Source organism: Lytechinus variegatus, chromosome 19 (genome assembly GCF_018143015.1).
Source record: "Lytechinus variegatus isolate NC3 chromosome 19, Lvar_3.0, whole genome shotgun sequence".
NCBI lineage: Eukaryota > Metazoa > Echinodermata > Echinoidea > Temnopleuroida > Toxopneustidae > Lytechinus > Lytechinus variegatus.
Genome location: NC_054758.1, coordinates 14,651,526 through 14,669,640, shown reverse-complemented (window position 1 = coordinate 14,669,640; position 18,115 = coordinate 14,651,526). Strand labels below are relative to the sequence as shown.

At 38.2% G+C, this 18,115-nt stretch overlaps 1 protein-coding gene across 1 annotated transcript in view; it reads right to left on the bottom strand.

Annotated features, from left to right (window-relative positions):
• The window catches only part of LOC121406305, a 44,395-nt gene extending 33,709 nt beyond the window's left edge, over window positions 1-10,686 (bottom strand). The window contains exons 1-9 of the mRNA XM_041597318.1: window positions 10,574-10,686; window positions 8,976-9,924; window positions 7,958-8,197; window positions 7,136-7,255; window positions 6,869-6,885; window positions 6,231-6,445; window positions 2,885-2,990; window positions 1,976-2,117; window positions 946-1,017 (exon numbers count right to left, since the gene is read on the bottom strand). Of these exons, the coding sequence (XP_041453252.1) occupies window positions 946-1,017; window positions 1,976-2,117; window positions 2,885-2,990; window positions 6,231-6,445; window positions 6,869-6,885; window positions 7,136-7,255; window positions 7,958-8,197; window positions 8,976-9,846 (1,783 nt within the window). The 5' untranslated portion in view covers window positions 9,847-9,924; window positions 10,574-10,686. The remainder of the gene's footprint in view (window positions 1-945; window positions 1,018-1,975; window positions 2,118-2,884; window positions 2,991-6,230; window positions 6,446-6,868; window positions 6,886-7,135; window positions 7,256-7,957; window positions 8,198-8,975; window positions 9,925-10,573) is intronic.
• Between the last annotated feature and the right edge of the window lie 7,429 nt (window positions 10,687-18,115).

Genomic DNA, 18,115 nt, shown 5'->3' with positions numbered 1-18,115 from the left:
CTTAGCACAGCTACTCTTATCGGACTGTCGAATGTTTTATGGCAAAAATATTATGCAACGGGACCCTGGATGGAGAGTGTCAAATGTAGATAATCGCCTTGTCAAAGGATACAAGTGGTGCGGTGGGATTCGAACCCCGGACCTTCTGGTTCAAGGTCGGGAGACTTACCCACTGAGCCCAAACACTGCTATTACCTGTTTTACCAGGGGTCCGTTGCAGAAAGAGTTGCCTTTAAACGCAAGTCAAAAAAATCAATCGCAAGTCAAAAATGCGCGCTGTTGATTGGTTGAAAATCAAGTTGCGCATGATTTTTGGAGTTGCGATTGATTGCAACTCTTTCTGCAAAGGGCCCCTGCTCTATAAGTGGGCATGGTGTCAAATAGTACCTCGCAAAACTCAATGACAGTTTTCATCAGTCGACTTTGGCAGATGACCCATGTCGCCATGTTGACTTTAAAAGTTAGTAAGTCTACATGGTAAATCAATGTGAAGAGAAACCATCCTGCCATTTCATCAATGATAGCACCTTGAAGCCTGTGGAAATAACTGAAACTCGGCGAAATGTTGAGGGGTATTTTTGCCTTGGTAAGTCAGTTTAAGTCGTCTTAATAACTTTACAAGTCGGCATGTCGACATGAGGTATCTTGATGAGATTTTGTACAAAGAGGTACAGAAGTTAACTGAGAAAGTTTTTGTCGACATGCATGTCGATAAAGAATATCCCTATGGCAAGAGGGATATGGCCACAGTACTTTGAAGGATCATATTATGTTTCCTGCTTAGCAATACGTGCAAGTTCAGATTGATCAATGGATTTAGGCCCCTTTTGGAGGACGGAGGGAGTCCGATATCCCCTCTCCTCTTTTTATTTCTACCGAGATTCCTTCCTTTTTCTGGATAAAAAGATATGGGTCTACTTGTGACTGAGTGGGAGGTAAACTTACGTGTAAATACTTTCAGGTTATCCCCATGCATTACAGGCGTAGTATTGAACAACACAGTGAAAGAGTATGAACCTACAAGAAGGAAAGAAAGACATGTCAATAAATTAATCGTAATAAATAAGTAATCACCAGAAATCTATTGTAATGTTTTGCCGATGATATTTAAACTAAAAAAATGCTTTGAAACATGTTTGTTTACAAGCTATTTGGTTCGTCCGTCTAAAAGATTTTCTGTCATGAAATATTTAGTTTAAATATGAGAATCCTACTGATGACCTTTGCACAAACAGCTCTGTTTAGTCTTAACTCAAAATAAAACTTTCTGCATCATCATCATAGTCGTCGTCATCACCATCACTATCATCATCATCATTACTACTGATTAGTAGCGCGTTCAATGGGGATTGTGTTTAACTACGTTTCAAAGCAACTTCTTGTGCAGGGCCCTTTTGAAGAAATGGTCACCACCTTCAGCATTACCATCAATCAATGAATAATCGTCGTCGTCATCATTTTCGTTATCATAATCGTCACCATCATCATCATCATTACAAGCATCATTACCAGCCTCATTATCGTCATCACTGTCACTATCATCATCATCATCATCATCATTGTTTGCTGCTAAGTTTGTTAATGTTTCGTTTTACATTCAAATCCTATTGTGAATCTTAATTTCGTAACATTCTCTACATACGTTATGCACTTTGTAAATATGTTTATTGTTATTCAGGGCCCCATGGAAGACCACTATCTATTGGTGAATGGGCTACCCTGTCAAAATAACAAAAATAAATAAATAAATAAATCATCATCACTACTAGCATCAACCACCTTCGAAATGGAGCATCGTCATCGTTATCAACATTATTGTTACCATTACTACATGTATAATCATCATCATCATAAACACCATTAATCACCGCCATCACAATCAGCATCATCACTACTATCATCATTACCACCACCATCATCATCACCACCACCACCATCATCATCATCATCATCATTCCTGATCATTCATTCCTACCACGCTCTAAGTTAGCCCGACAGTATCCCATCGATGGGTCCATAACCGTCATGGTTTCATTAAATTCCACGGAGTCGGATATCCGGGTGTACAGACAAACGGGTGTCGGGTCTTGGTGAAACCCGGCTCCATGCACCGTTATCTAGGGGGGAAATACAGTGAAATAAGATTGCAAAAATAAAAAATGAAGATGTTAATTATCTCTTTTCTCTTGACATTTATTTCCACAACGCAAATATGTTATGAGTATTTTTATTGAGATATCCGTCGCATGTGTCCTGGGGACCGTTTCATAAAGCTGATCGTGAGTTCAGGCGACTTTAAGAACGACTGGTGATCCTTTCTTGTGGTAAATTATATTAACCAATAAATTCCATTGGTAATTATTTCAGCGTAAAAAGGGATCACCTGTCGTTAGTAAAGTCGCTCTTAACTTACGAATAGCTTTATAAAACGCCCACCAGGGCAATATTTTTCGTTGGCAAAATGGGGCTCTGGAGTTTTTCAACAAAGCATTAGCGTACATACGGTGGAGGCAAAAGGGAGCCATGGATACCTAAAAAAAATCACAATCAAGAAAAAAGCGAGAAAGGGAAAGAAACGGAAACTTCCGGAATATGAGTGAAATATGAAACAATGTTCTGACTATTGAAAAATCCATAAAATATATTTTTGTGCTCGCTTGCTTGCAACTCTCTTTAAAGTTTTGCCCCACAAACCATGTCATTGCCAATACGCTTCTTTCACAAACAACCGTATAAAAAAATTGTCGGGTATATCCAACGGTTACATTTTTTTACCGTATAACGAACTGCGCAATAATATAAGCCTCACGAGAGCGAATCTGACCAATCAAAAGCCTTGTTACTAATTGTTGATATTACATAGTTACAAAGAAGTATATCTTACGTTGTAATCCGTGTTTTCAGGTATAGCCGACGGCTCTATGGTCACAATAATCGTGCAGTTAGTATGATTCCCCGCACAGACATCACAGTTGTCAAAAACAGCTCCACTGAAGAAAATAAAGCAATTATGACATATAATCACAGCAGATGATTGATGTACTATTACAAAAATGATAATGGTGGTAATAAGAATAATAATGATAATATTGTCAGTTTTTAATAGCGCTTAACGCATAATAAATATGTCTGTATGCGCTGCAGAAAATAAAGGAAAGTAAGCGATGTGTCGGTGAGAGGTGCGATTTGAATAAGTAGGGTTTAACAATATTGTGTGAAACTTGGGAAAGCACTATTCTGAAATCTTGTGGTTTTACATAGGTACGTTTTTATGTTTTTGCATAGGTTTGTGTGTATACGTGGCGGATACGTCTTGGAGACAAAGACCTCGTTGCGAAGTCTGATGCTACAGAGCGGCTGCTTCGAGGAGAATAGTTTGATAGAGTCCAGATTCTAGTTTTCGGGGTCTTGGTACATAACTGATCTTAGTATAGGCTCTATGTTAACTTTTTACAAGTTTACCAATCCATGATTTATACAATGTGCTTCTGCAACCCTCGACTACAGTAACGACATGCACATAGAATCTTTTTTCTGTACTATAGGCCTTATTCCCTGATATACTTTTTGGTAAACATCTTAGTTTGCTTAATTTCTGTACCTATTTTAAAACTGAATTTGTTTCGTGCTTCTGACAAGCTACATCTACATTGTATTAACATGAATCACTTTTTTTCGTTAAAATATTGTTTTTGTGTTGGTCTCTTTAATTTCTCTGATCCCTTGTAAATATTGTAATTTGTTCGTGACTATATAATAAATTCATAAATACATACACACACACCCTCACACACACACACACACATACATATATAATATATATATATATATATATATATATATATGTATAGTAAATAGTGGTAGGAGAATACGAGCTGTGATTGACTGGAATGGTACCACGTGACCTCCCTTCAAAAGTTATATTGTACATGTACAATATAACTTTCGATTTTTGGATGGCAAAACCCGTGTTAAAGGAATGGGGAGAATATCGATTAATTTGTTTTCAATCGATATATTTGTACATGTATATCGATTTCCCAAAGTAGCATTTTTATAATTTCCGATCGCAGATAGAAATACAAATTTACGTGGTTTAACCCCTTGCAGCAGACGACAAAATTTGAGTATCGATAGCTATCATGCCTATCGTAGGTAAAAATTATCGGACACTTTTTCTGTCAATTCTTCACCGGCGAACAATTTCGCGAAGAACTGCAAAATGGATAATAATTGCCGATTTCCTTCCCTTACGGAAGAGGATCTTGCTTCCATTATGGATGACAAGGATTCCACGCGGACAAAAGGAGTAATAAGCTACTCTTTGAACATCGTGAGGTCGTATTGTCGGCAGAAAGAAGTGGATTTTGCAGTACTAACTGAGCGATGCAGTGCCCCAGAACTGAACGATTTTCTACGGTCTTTCTACGCCGAGCTCCGCCAAGGTAACGGGGAGTCTTATGCGAAGATGTCGATGATCACTCTTCGGTACGGTTTGCAGCGTCACTTTTTGAAGCACCGTCAATTCGATCTGTAAAGATGCTGTATTCGATGGATGTAATGAAATGTTTAAAGCCATACTCCACAAATTGAAGGCTGAGGGAAAAGGTGCAATTCGACATAAGGACCCGGTTACACCTGAGGATATGAATAAAATCAGGGAGTCTTTTGACCTGACCGTACCAAAGGATTTGCAGAATAAGGTGTTAATTCTTAGACCTCATGTTACATCTCTGCAACCGGGGAAGGGAGAATCTTCGCCAAATGAAGAAAGATGATTTCGCTGTACAGACAGATTCAGCTAATCAACGATATGTCCATGTTTTTCGAGATATGATTACCAAGAACCATCGGCATCGCGGCGAACTTAATCACGATGAAGAAAGCCAGGGTGGACGGATGTATGCAACTGGTAAGTGCAACTGGTAAGTCTGACTGCCCTGTAAACTCGTTTCTTGAATATCTCTCTCACCTGAATGAAAACTGTGATGCACTATGGCAGCGACCAAAGGCAAGAAGGCCTGCTCAGTCAGCTAGCCCTTGGTATGACAATGTACCTGTGGGTTTACATACACTTGGAAACAAGATGTCAGTGATATCGAAACAAGCACAATGCTCGAAAGTGTACACCAATCACTGCCTCCGTGCCACGGCCATCAACAAACTTGATAACGCTGGCTTTGAAGCTCGCCACATAATGGCAATTTCTGGCCATCGCTCCGAGAACAGCATCAAACATTACTCAAGAGTTAGAGAGCTACAGTCAAAAGAGGAGAATGAGTTTAACCATCGCCAGTAACAATGAAGAGACAGCATCATGTTCTTCAACCTCTGACTCTGCCAGAGAGGTACTTAGATCTTCTAAGTTTGTCAGGTCTAGCACTGCCACTACTAGCAACGTTCCTCGATCGCCTTCACCACCGCAGGCACATGCACAGTCATCACAACTTGTGGTAAACAGTCAGCCGACTTCCTCCCTATCAATATCAACTCTTCAGTTTCTTCTAGAATGCACCTCCACTTCAACACTTGTAAGGTCAAATTTATATGTAATAAAAAATAACTAACTTTCAACATACTTATACTAGACTAGGTCTAAACTGTCTAAGTTAGACCAAGACTTGTGTAAATATTTCTGTCATTCTAAACTTTTGGATTGGAATCTATGGATCTAGACTGTCTATTTGGAGTTCATTATTTTGGAGTTCATTGTTTGGAGTTAATTGTTTGGAGTTCATTCAACTGGCCTAGGAGTTCATCGACTGTTTGGAGTTCATTTGTTGCTACATGTAATTAGGAGTTCATCGTGTTCAATTGGAATTTCACAAATATAAGGTAAGAAGAACGTATGCCATCTAGATCTAGACTATGGTAAAATCCATGATGGGGGACTTAGATTGAGGGATCTATTTACTATAATAAACAGTGAACATTCTATCATACAATATTACTGGACTATATGAACTCCAAATATGAAATTATCCCTCGTGCAAGCCTATTTCACCTCGGCCTTCGGCCTCGGTGAAATAAACCTGCACTCGGGATAATTTTATATTTGCCGTACATATAATCCAGTATATTGTACAATAGATTGTACACTATTTATATAATATATATATATATAAATGTGTAAAGTTATACATATATATATATATATATATAAATACACACACACATATATATACAGAATTTAGATATGATATAGGATTGTATTCTAATGGCTGACGTACCTGTTTGGTTCTCCGTCACAGCCTATGCATGATGTATCTTCTCCGCATTCGTTGCATTCATTCAAACCTTCATTCATATCCAACCCTGTAACACCGAGGACGCAGAAGCCACATTCGTTTTCCATTGCTCCGAAGTCTATATCTAGAAAGGATGAAAATCGACCCATGAAAGCCCCCTTTTTCGCAAAGTACATTTCTTTTTCATGCCTTTTTAATTGGATAGGAACTCATTTTACATTCATTTTTTTTCTAAAAAGAGGTTGAGTCAGTGATTGCCCTTCCGAAAACCAGTCCCATATTATGAATACACATACACTGAAAAAACTCTGGTGTTGATTTAACACCAGCCTGGAAATTTATGTCCACACCAGAGAAGTGTTAAACAGCACCAGGTTTGATTTGGTCTAACGTCAGATTATATCAGTTTATACAACAACAATTAGTTTGAAAACAGCATCAGTTTGATTCCAAACTGGTGTTGTTTCAATTCTTCTCTGGTGTGGACATCTATAGATTCTGGACTGGTGTGAAATCGATATCGGAGTTTTTGCAGTGTAAATATTTGTCATTGAGTTGTATCAACTTGCAAATGCTGGGAATGGGGTAGGTTGATAATTTTTTTTTTTTCTTCATGTTGCAAAACCTTCTGTGAAACCTGTAGTATAGCGCTCATAAGAGAATTCTCAAAATATAAGCAGGCCTACTAATCTCCAATCATGATCATTGTGTGGACCACCTCATGTCCATTTATGCTCTATTTCTAGACTGCTTTTCTTTAAAATGTCAATCCGTTAATTTGTATCTGATTCATATGTCTTTGTATTATGTTTGAATTGGAAATGAAGTAAAAGAAATGAATTGAATTAAACGCCTGCAACCCCAATGAGTATAGGTATTACAAATACCTAAGGGACACTTCATGTCACAGTCTCTGCGATCGGATGAGAGAAATGATGGGGCGCCATCTTCCGTTGACAGGGAACAGATGTTACACGCATCTCGGTCGAAACCTTTTGAGTGACATCCTGATAAAAGAAAAAAAAGAAAGTGTTTGGATATTCATTTTGATTATCATATTTCCTTCATCTACATCGTACATTCTCATTATACACGACCTTTTCGATCACGTCTCATCTTTCTGATATGAATATCACCCCAAAATACTAAAGTGGTCCATGTATTGGCGTAAAACCATGAAAACGATGAAAGTTAATGAGTCAATGTATATATGTCACTGATAATTTATTCACCTAACCTCCGGGGCCTCCTCTTCCTTGCTGGAAAGGACACAATGTCACACACTATGATCACAGTGTGTTCACATACTGGACGATGTGAAAATATTATCCACAATGTCAAAATGCTCCAATTCAGCAGTGTGAAAATATTTTTACACTGGACACCTCGTCAGTGACTGTAGAGCTTGTTCACACGGTCTACCATGTAAATACGTGTTTCCCACTTTTGCAATATTCAAATTTTACAGTGTGAATGTGGTTTCCCATTGTGTCCACACTGTGAACACACTGTGGCACACACTGTGGGACACTGTGTTCTTTCCTATAGGGGATAATTGTGTTAAGAAATGAGGAAAGGAATGAGATTCAAAGCCTCTGGTTAAGATTAGGAGCAAAAACCAAAACCACACGGCAATTTTACTTCTTGTTTCTTTTGGTGTTATTAAACGTAGAACCAAACCATTATTTGGTAGGGATGTTTACACATACCAGAGAAGTTCTTATCAACATTTTCACATATCTCCTCGATGCTCATGAATCCGGTATACTGGTAGATGACATCATCGGTTATAGACCAAGGAATGTCTGTCGAGTTATCCATTGGGGTCATCATCATTATGACGTCATTGATGATGTCTACGACGCCATGGGCGATAGTCCTACACTCATCCTCGTCGGTTAGGATTAAAAAGAGATGGTTAACGATTTCTGTTGCCAGGTCTTCAGCTTCTGAAAAGGGTACGACGTTAAGAGATGAGTTTACAAAGAGAACATAGTCATTCCTGATGGCGAGGGTCTACTTAACCGCCTGATGGCCCCCAAACAAAAATGAGAGCATGAATTTAAACATTATATGCATTCTCTGAGAGTATGTGGCTTAAACTTGAATCTGGTTATTAAACAGGATTGAAGACACAAAGGGGTAACGTATTGTGCACGTCATCGACATAACACGTTTAATCTACTTGACCGATTATGCATCTACAATGACCTCAATCAAGTCACCACCATTACAATCACCACAACCACCAACACCACCATCATCGTCATTACTATCACCAGCAGCAGTACCATTGTTACCATACAACCCTCGCACTCCATCTATCACCTGTCCGCACCATTATCACCATTGCCACCATCAGCAGCACCATCATTTGTATCACCGATCAATCATCAATCCTTCCACGACAACCACATATTATTTATTTTTACCTCACGAAATCCACCATCATTCCCAACACCATCTACCCCATATCCATCCACAAGATGTCACCATACCGCTCCACCTACCATTACGATTATTTTACCTCCCTACCACCATTAATGATATTGCCACAACAACCGTAACTGTTGACGCCCAATCATACTCCAACCACCACCACCATAATCGCCCCTTCACCATTATTACTTGAAATACTACCACCATGACAATCACTTTCACTACCAACGGTACAAACATCAGCATTACCCTGATTCCTACCATTCAAACAAGGCTCCATCCTCTTACCTGAATTCGCCAATGCTTTGGTGATTTCTTCACAGAGCTCCTGCTTGCTATCGAATCCCAAGGCTTCATAAACAAGTGCTTCAATCTCCTGGGCAATCGGATATAGGGGTGAGGTGGAATTAATCCCTACATCTCCTAGTATCTCGTCCACAATATCACACCCGAATTCTCCCGAAGTCAACATATTGCTCAACATCTTCGTCTCGAAATCGTAGATCAATTTCGGCAAAGATGGCTCTAGGAAGTGGTGAGCTTGAGGGCATATTGTCATAGGATTGCTGATATTGATTCCATAGAGCTCCTGGGCAACGCTGGCAGCTGATTCAAGCAGGGGTGAGAACAGCATGGATAGATCCTCGGGGTTCCCACCAGGGCCAGGCGTCATGGTGTCCCCTGATGGCATGTCCATCATGCCCATTCCGGGCATGCCTGACATATCTCCAGAGCCATTCCAAGCGGTCATGTTGGATTCTGCTGTTAGGACGCCCATTCCCAAAGCCACAAGAGCATGGCAAAATTCTTTGGCATTGAATCCATCCTCGTTGTTCCTCGCAGAGATGACCTCCTCACAAACTGGTTTCCACATACCACTCATATTGCCTATTTCCGGGATTCTCTCTTCCAACTCTGGAAGCACTGCGGAGCAGAGGTAAACGTAGGAGTCTATCAGACGATACTGTGTCCAGAACCCACCTACAACGTTCAGGATGTAAGGTATCGTTAATGCCCCATCTGGGAGGATCTCTCCTGGATTCTTGAAGGGGTACCATTCATCCATTGGTGGTTCTGACATCGTTGAAGTGGGTGTGGTTTGGGCTGTTGCCAGAGCAACGACCCAAAGCACTGTGAATGTTAGCGTGGAAATAAACATCTTGGTATAAAGTCACCAAATGAATTTACAACTCTTAGTCGCCAAAGGATTGTGCTCAAAACCTTTCGGAATGCTTACCTGTATAAACATGATAAATAAGAAGCGAAATATTAACTTGTCATTAACCTTGTCGATTAAGGACCATTTTAATGGCAATTTAAGTGGCAATGATAATTTAATGGCACTCGCGGAGGGAAAGATGGCCGGGCTAGATTAATCTTTCCAATCATGTCGAATGGTGCTGTTGGTCATGGTGATATATGAAATTTGCTATCTGGACATAAGCTATTGTTGTTTCTATATTTCTCTGTCGAGACTTTCAAAAATCTTCTAAAAACTTATTTTTATTCAACTCTTAGCTCTTCATGCGCCTTGAGCACTCTAAAGATGGATTTGGTGCTCTATAAGTCACATAAGGCACATTATCATTATTATTATAACTCATGGGATCCATGGTTCTTGTCAAGGAGTAGAGAACTATCCACTATTCTGTATTGGGGCGTGAAGCCCATAACTTTGACCTTCAGCCCTAAATATATAGGTCTCAGATACCAGGAGAGGCTAACAAGTGCAATTGGAAATGAACACATGATAGTTGGCATCGCTGTTCCACCAGTTCTTGTAGAAAATACAAATGCAATGATAGTTCTTGTAGAAAATACAAATGCAATGATAACATAAAACGTAAACGCTTATTTTGTGCGACAGACAATATTGATTAACCTACCGTTTGCATTTGATAACAGAAATCAAATCGAACAGTGGCGTGGGAACTGTCTGAATCACCCAGTGTTTTTGTTGAGCCCGTATGAAGTTGGTATTTGATACCGTAAACTTCCAACTCCATTTAATAGACCAGTTCGTAGTGACTTTATGGACAATTTTGGTAAAATTAGCTCAAATGACCTTTCATTTCTTCCATTATGAAAGGCAGATTTCAAAGCAAGGTATTACGTAAACATGCCTTACATAGCAGGATGAAGAAATTGAATAGACCAGGTGACTAGAATGCATATTATAGCATGTTGTACAATGTACTTGGCAAACTGTAAAATACCAGTCATTCGTGGACGCATTGTTGTTTCTTTGGATGTAAATGAAAACACAATTCAAAAGAATATATGAATAATCAAGACATCAACGTTGGTGCTTATCTCATTAGATTTTAAACCACCATGTTACTTTAGTACCAATGACCTTCCTCTGACCATGCGCAGAGTGGAACTACGAACTGGATTATCGGAAAAACTATCACACTCAACAATTTGTCAGATTTCATGTACATGTAGGCCTACAACATTTCACTTGATTGCTTTAACATGTTCTTGAATATGATGTTAAAAGTGGCTTACAATAAATGTAACTAAATTAGATAGGCCTGCCTAAGAGAGCTTTGGATCTGATATTAATAACCAAGTTTGGTTCTGAAAAACAAACATAGCGCCACAATTCATCATTCAAAGCAAAGGTTATAAGACTAGTAGACTTGTTAAGAGGTTGAACGCTGCATTTTTGAGTACAAATGTCCCACTTGGCACAAATGTTCCTTGAGTCAAAAGAAAAAGATTTATCCAAAGAGACACGCTGTATCTATGCAAATAAGCAAGTAATTTGCATATTATGTCGATATAGTAAAAACAAGTATTTCAGAATATATATTTAACCAGAACTGCCCTAAAATTGGAAATAAAGACTTAGGGTAAGAAAGGGAAGAAAATTGTCATAAAATAATTGGGATATCCTTGTTTATTATTACCTAATTTACATAAATTATGCAAATTATAATTTAAAACAGAGTATTTTTTCATGAATCCTGAACTGTTTTTTAAAAAACAGCAACTAATACACAATGTCAACATTCTACATGAAAGAGAATATATTAGCGAAAACATCGATATGATTCATGACAGTATTAGTGTCTTAATTTGCTTAGAAAGAGGGCAAATATGTCAAAATGTATGACGTGATATTGCGCTAAAACGAGACCAAAACAACCTCTATGTCACAGTCACATTCACGAATCGGACAATAAAGCGATTAATGGTATGTCATTCGACATGTTCGAGATAACACAATCTCAACACAATAGCTTCCATCGGCTTCTCGTATCGCTTTTGTTGGTGTGTCTGCTACGCCGTAATCTATACGGGCAAAATGCATTTCGGTGTCGGTAAAACACTATTAATTTTGTTTTATTTTGTTTCTAATTTGTTTCTCTTGGAAAATTTACAGGAGACATTGCTTTGCAGGTTACTGCTTTAATGAAGCTCTGGCACATGAATCATGACGATGCAAAATTGCATCCCCCGCATTCCTGCCACTTTACAAAACCAGTTTGACTTGTATATTCGACTTGGAAAAGACAGATGTATGAGTATGAGACATCAGTCAACATGAAAACAATAAAATTATAATTAAAAAAACATGTTTCCTGAAGAAAGTTTTTTGTTTATTCAAGCCTTCGACCACGGGAGCCCTCCGAATTTACCCCATCCCCTCTCCGTATTTCTACTTTAAATAAAAATAAATACCGTGTTTTAAAGCCATCGGCAAGGCAAATTGCGTTTTTGGGGTATAATAAAGCAACTTTTATATCTATATTCTATATTCATCATTATTGATATTATTATAATTATTATTAATATTATAATTATTATTATTATTGTTGTTGTTGTTCTGCCGTTCGTAATAGTGCTCTAGCACAGTAAAGGCTATAAACCTACAAAAGCATGCGTAGGATACCTTTTCTCTTTTTGGTTTTATGTATTAAAAAATAGTTTATTGTCTATAGAACTCTTAAAAAAATTACTTTTGTTTGTATTGATATCTTGGAATAGATTGAGGAGAAAATACTCTACAACTGACATGTAGAGGAGCTGTGGTACATTGTAGAACAGCCGCACAGCCCTTTTTTTTTATTCCACTCTATGTTAAATTTAAATATTTTTACAGCCCAATCGGAAGAAAGATGCATTTCTACTACACACAATTAGTCCGGGAGCTGGGAGAGTTTATTCAGCTGATCGGGTACAAAAGGTTTGATGGTCCCATCATGTTGGCATGAAGGCAGTGATTAAGGAAAAGTGTTGCTGCCGGGCCATATCCTGTACGGAAGTCCCTGATGGCCCCAAATAGGGGCCCAAAAAATTGGCTTATTCAGCTGAAAAGGTACATGGATAATTCTTTTTGCAATGGACCGAGTATACATTGAGATTTTTAAAAATACCAATGCCAGCAACTTTATCCTGTACGGGGGCCCAGACAGTAGGCCCAAAGGGCCCCCGAAAATGGGTTTATTCAGCTGAAAAGGTACATGGCTAATTATTTTTGCAATGGACCGAGTATACATCGGGATTTCCCAAAATACCCATGCCAGCAACTATATCCTGTACGGGGGCCCAGACAGTAGCCCCAAAGTGCCCATATATCCTGTATATGTCCCACAACTAATTCATAAAGCTAAAAATGTATATGGATAATTCCTTTTGAAATGGAGGCAGTATACATTGGGATTTTCAAAAATACCCGTGCCAGCAATTTTATCCTGTACGGGGGCCCAGACAGTAGGCCCAAAGGGCCCCCGAAAATGGGTTTATTCAGCTGAAAAGGTACATGGCTAATTCTTTTTGCAATGGACCGAGTATGTATTGGGATTTCCCAAAATACCCATGCCAGCAACTTTATCCTGTACGGGGGCCCAGACAGTAGCCCCAAAGTGCCCATATATCCTGTATATGTCCCACAACTAATTTATAAAGCTAAAAATGTATATGGATAATTCCTTTTGAAATGGAGGCAGTATACATTGGGATTTCAAAAATACCAATGCCAGCAACTTTATCCTGTACGGGGGCCCAGACAGTAGCCCCAAAGTGCCCATATATGTCCCACAACTAATTTATTCAGCTGAAAATCAACACGGATAATTCCTTTTGAAATGGAAGCAGTATACGATGCGATTTGAAAAGAAAAACTCATGCCAGCAACTTCATCCTTTACAGGGCCCAGAGAGTAGGCCCGAAGGGCCCCCGAAAATAGGGTTGTTCAGCTGAAAAGGTACATGGCTAATTCTTTTTAAAATGGAATCTGCATACTCTAAGGCTCACAAAACTACCCATGCCAGCAACTTTACCCTGTACGGGGGTCCAGACAGTAGCCCCAAAGTGCCCATATATCCAGTATATGTCCCACTACTAATTTATTCAGCTGAAAATGTACACGGATAATTCCTTTTGAAATGGAAGCAGTATACAATGCGATTTGAAAAGAAAAACTCATGCCAGCAACTTCATCCTGTACGGGGCCCAGAGAGTAGGCCCGAAGGGCCCCCGAAAATGGGTTTGTTCAGTTGAAAAGGTACATGGCTAATTCTTTTTAAAATGGAATCTGCATACTTTAAGGCTCACAAAAATACACATGCCAGCAACTTTATCCTGTACGGGGGCCCAGACAGTAGCCCCATAGTGCCCCTCCCCAAAAAGTGTATTTTAGGCTGAAGACATACATGGATAATTGTCAATTCCAGCAAATTTACCCTGTATGGGGGCCCAGATAGCAGCCAAAAAGGAAACAGATGTCTAACAACCAATTTTTTTCGGCAGAAGTGATACATGGGTGTAACCTTTTTGGATGGAATTTGTACATGCACTCAGCTAAGGTTTTTAAAAGATACCAATCATGTCAATGCCATCAAGTTTATTCTGTATAAGGCCCAGACATGCAGTCAACCCCAAAAGCCCCTAGGATAACAGGATATACTAGTACATGGTAATTAATTTTGTAGTGTAATCAGTATACCTTGGTCCTTATTTCCAGTAATATATGCCTGAAAGGGGCCCAGTGTGCAATAAATAGGCCTATACATGTAGTTTCATTTGGGATCGAATATATATGCTTGGAACTGGCGGAAATCCCACATTTGATTTACTGGGCTAAATACATAGAGGAATAATTATTTACATGACTACACTATAAGTGAGGGTTTACAAAATAGATTGAAACATGCATAATCTTTCTTGAACTGAAATAATGACAGTAGCAGTATAGCGAGCGAAGCGAGCGCACAGAATGGCATATCCCCAAATACCACTTTCAAGTGGTTTGTAATATCACAACAAGGGCTATGGATATGGGAGTAGTTTGCCGTGTGCCTAATACTACCATCACTTTTGTTGATAACACTTCAAGGCCCGAATATAATAGAATAGTATTTTGATTTATTAACCTGAAAGGTGTGATTTTTTTGGTTACTTTTCTTTCCATTTCCACTTCTATGTATTTTTAAAAACTTCTTCCTCCTTTCTTGTTGTTTTCCTCTTTTGTCCCTCATAATCCTTTGTGTCGCCATCAAAGGTACGAGGCTGCTTCAGCTTCCAAGATCCAACTACATCTTCCCATATATTTCCCTTTTCATTTTTTTTATTTTTTACGAGACGGCAAGGGCTTTTGTTAAAAAAATCATTTCTTCCATTTACTGTTATTCATTTCTCTTTTCCATATTATCATTATGATCGTCTCTATATCCTGCATGTTTCCTCAATCAATTTCCTTAATCCAATTATCCTTTTTCTCATTTTCTCTATCTTTTATTCTGTTCTTCCTGTATCTCTTAGTTTTTATATTTCCTCTTTCTCTTCCCTTCCCCTTCCCTCTCTCCTCTATTTTGTTCACTCTCCCTTTTCTGTAGTCTCTCCCAGTTTCCTTCTCTCTCTCCTTTCCTTTTCTCTCCTTTTTTTGTCTCTTCCCCATTCCTTTTCTCTCCCCTCTTCCCTTCTCATTCTTTCTCTTTGTCCCCTTCACACTCTCTCCCATCTATATGCCCCTTCTCATTTTCTCTCTTCCTCCCCTTCCTTTTCTCTCCCCTCCCCCGTTCCCTTCTCGTTTTCTATTTCCTCCTTTTCATTCTCAACCCTTCACCATTTTCTCTCTTTTCCACCTCTCATCCTTTCCGCTCTCCTTTTCTCTTCTCCCTCAGTCCCCTTCCCATTCCCTTTTCTATCCCCCCTCTTTTGAGGGAGGAGGGGGGGGGGCATTTGATCCACGCATGGCGGGACATTGTATCTGGCAAGTGAGGGCAGTTGTGATCATAAAATAATTTTTTTTTTAAATAAAACTTTTATTGTTGATAACTAATGTATGATGCTTGATCATTATTATGTTCAACAGATAGTTTAATTAGTCAAATCGGTTTGAATAAAATCAAAGAGTACAATTAACATTTCTCACCTGAGTTGTGGAAGCCATGATGTAGAGTTGTGCGGCTGTTGCCATTATACAATGTCAGGCATTCCCAATAAAAAGAGGTTCAGGGCGTGGAAATAGATTAGCCACAATTTCAGGGGCCATATTCTTTTTGTACAGTAATCGGCCTCTTAAACTATTTTGTCTAATTCGGATGGATATTCCTGAACACTCCCATCCTTTACATTAAAATGGAGGCCTTCATGTTTTTGTACCCCCCCCAAAAAAAAAAATATATATATTTTTTTAAATGGAATCTTCATACTTAAAGGCTCACAAAAATACACATGCCAGCAACTTTACCCTGCCATGGGCAGCATTCTACCTGTGTGGGGTCCAAAACAGAATTCATGCAGGGCCCATTAGAATGGTGCCTAATCAATATATATATTTGGAGTCGTCTGATTGGTTACAAATAATAACTCCATGATCACGTTTTGAAATAGAGTTTTTAGTCAATAGGTTTTGTTTGGTTTCACTAGAAAAAAAGAAATCGAAACAATGCTTTTAACAATGTACCTATCTGGAACAAAAACAATCATATTTCTTCAATACGATCAAATAACATATGAATAATTACACAAATGAGATAAATTTGATAACGAATTGGTTAAATTTTGAGAGAATATTTATCGTTAAGTAAGATCATGGAACATTTCTTAAACCATTCTCAGTTGGAATACAGATGTATTTATAATTTCTGTTTTGTATATACAGCAAGATCATTATAACAATGTTACGATTTCGTTAAATGTCTACCCGTCGTTGCTCATTTATTACTGATGAACGGTAATAAAGTTGAGAAAACCTCAATTTCTTGCCCAATGTCTTTGGTATAAACTCCCTCCAACTCTCTCCTAATAACAACCAAAATTAGACCTCTTCAAAAAGCGCATAGAACCCACCAACCACTGGTGTACAATACATATTATATATATAACAATATATATATGTATATATATATATATATATCTCAATAAATGAATAAAAAGATAATGACCAAGACAAAAGAGAAAATTAACGAGATGGGTGAAATTTTTTTTCTTATTAACAGGTGAACATCTGATTTTTGTATAAAAAAGGTCTTTATTTGCTCGCTCGGGTCGCTCGCAACTCGACGAAAATTGTTTTTGTGCCATGTTTGCCCCCCTCAAAGTTTTGGCTCTTTAGGCCTATTATATCAATATAGGCCGAGGCCTAATTATAGATTTAAACTGACGAAATAGGAATGGTGTATTTCGAGCACAGCACCTCATACAACAGTCACGAATGGATGAAAAATGTATCCCTAAATTGATTCCAAATTATATATATGTTTCATTTTTTGAAATGTCACAACTAAAAAGGTATCCTTGTCTCTAAAATAATGATAATTTTATATCTGACTACAATGTGCCTAATTCACTTTGAAGGGTGCTTTTGGCGCAAAATCTTCTGCTGACAAATATTCGCAAGTTTTAATGATATACTTCCAAGTTTGCATGATATACAATTACCAAGTCAAATAAGCCAGTTCGTAGTTCCTTTCTGCGCATGATCAAAAGATTCTACTATATCAAAAGATTCGGCTTTATGAGGATGACAAATCAGGATGTCATATCTTCATGATTATTAAAGAAACAAAGTTGAAATTTCTGTCGCTAAATGTAAGAGGCATTAGATCAAATTTTAAAAGGAATAAAGTTTTTCATTGGCTGGAAGATATTAATGCGGATGTGATATTCCTGCAGGAGACATATAGCTCTGATGATATAACTAATCTTTGGTCGTCTCAATGGAAAGGGGACATTGTATTTTCCGAAGGGTCTCGTCATAGTTGTGGAGTAACTATACTTTTTAAATATGACTTGAACTATAAAATATCATACAAACAAATTTCAAGCGAAGGAAGGTTTATCCTTTTACGGGTTAACATAGATGACAATGAATATATTTTATTGAACATATATGCACCTACGGCAGATAAACACGCAGATCAAAAACAATTTTTCAAGCAAATAAATGATAATTTGCTATCAATAAACGACAT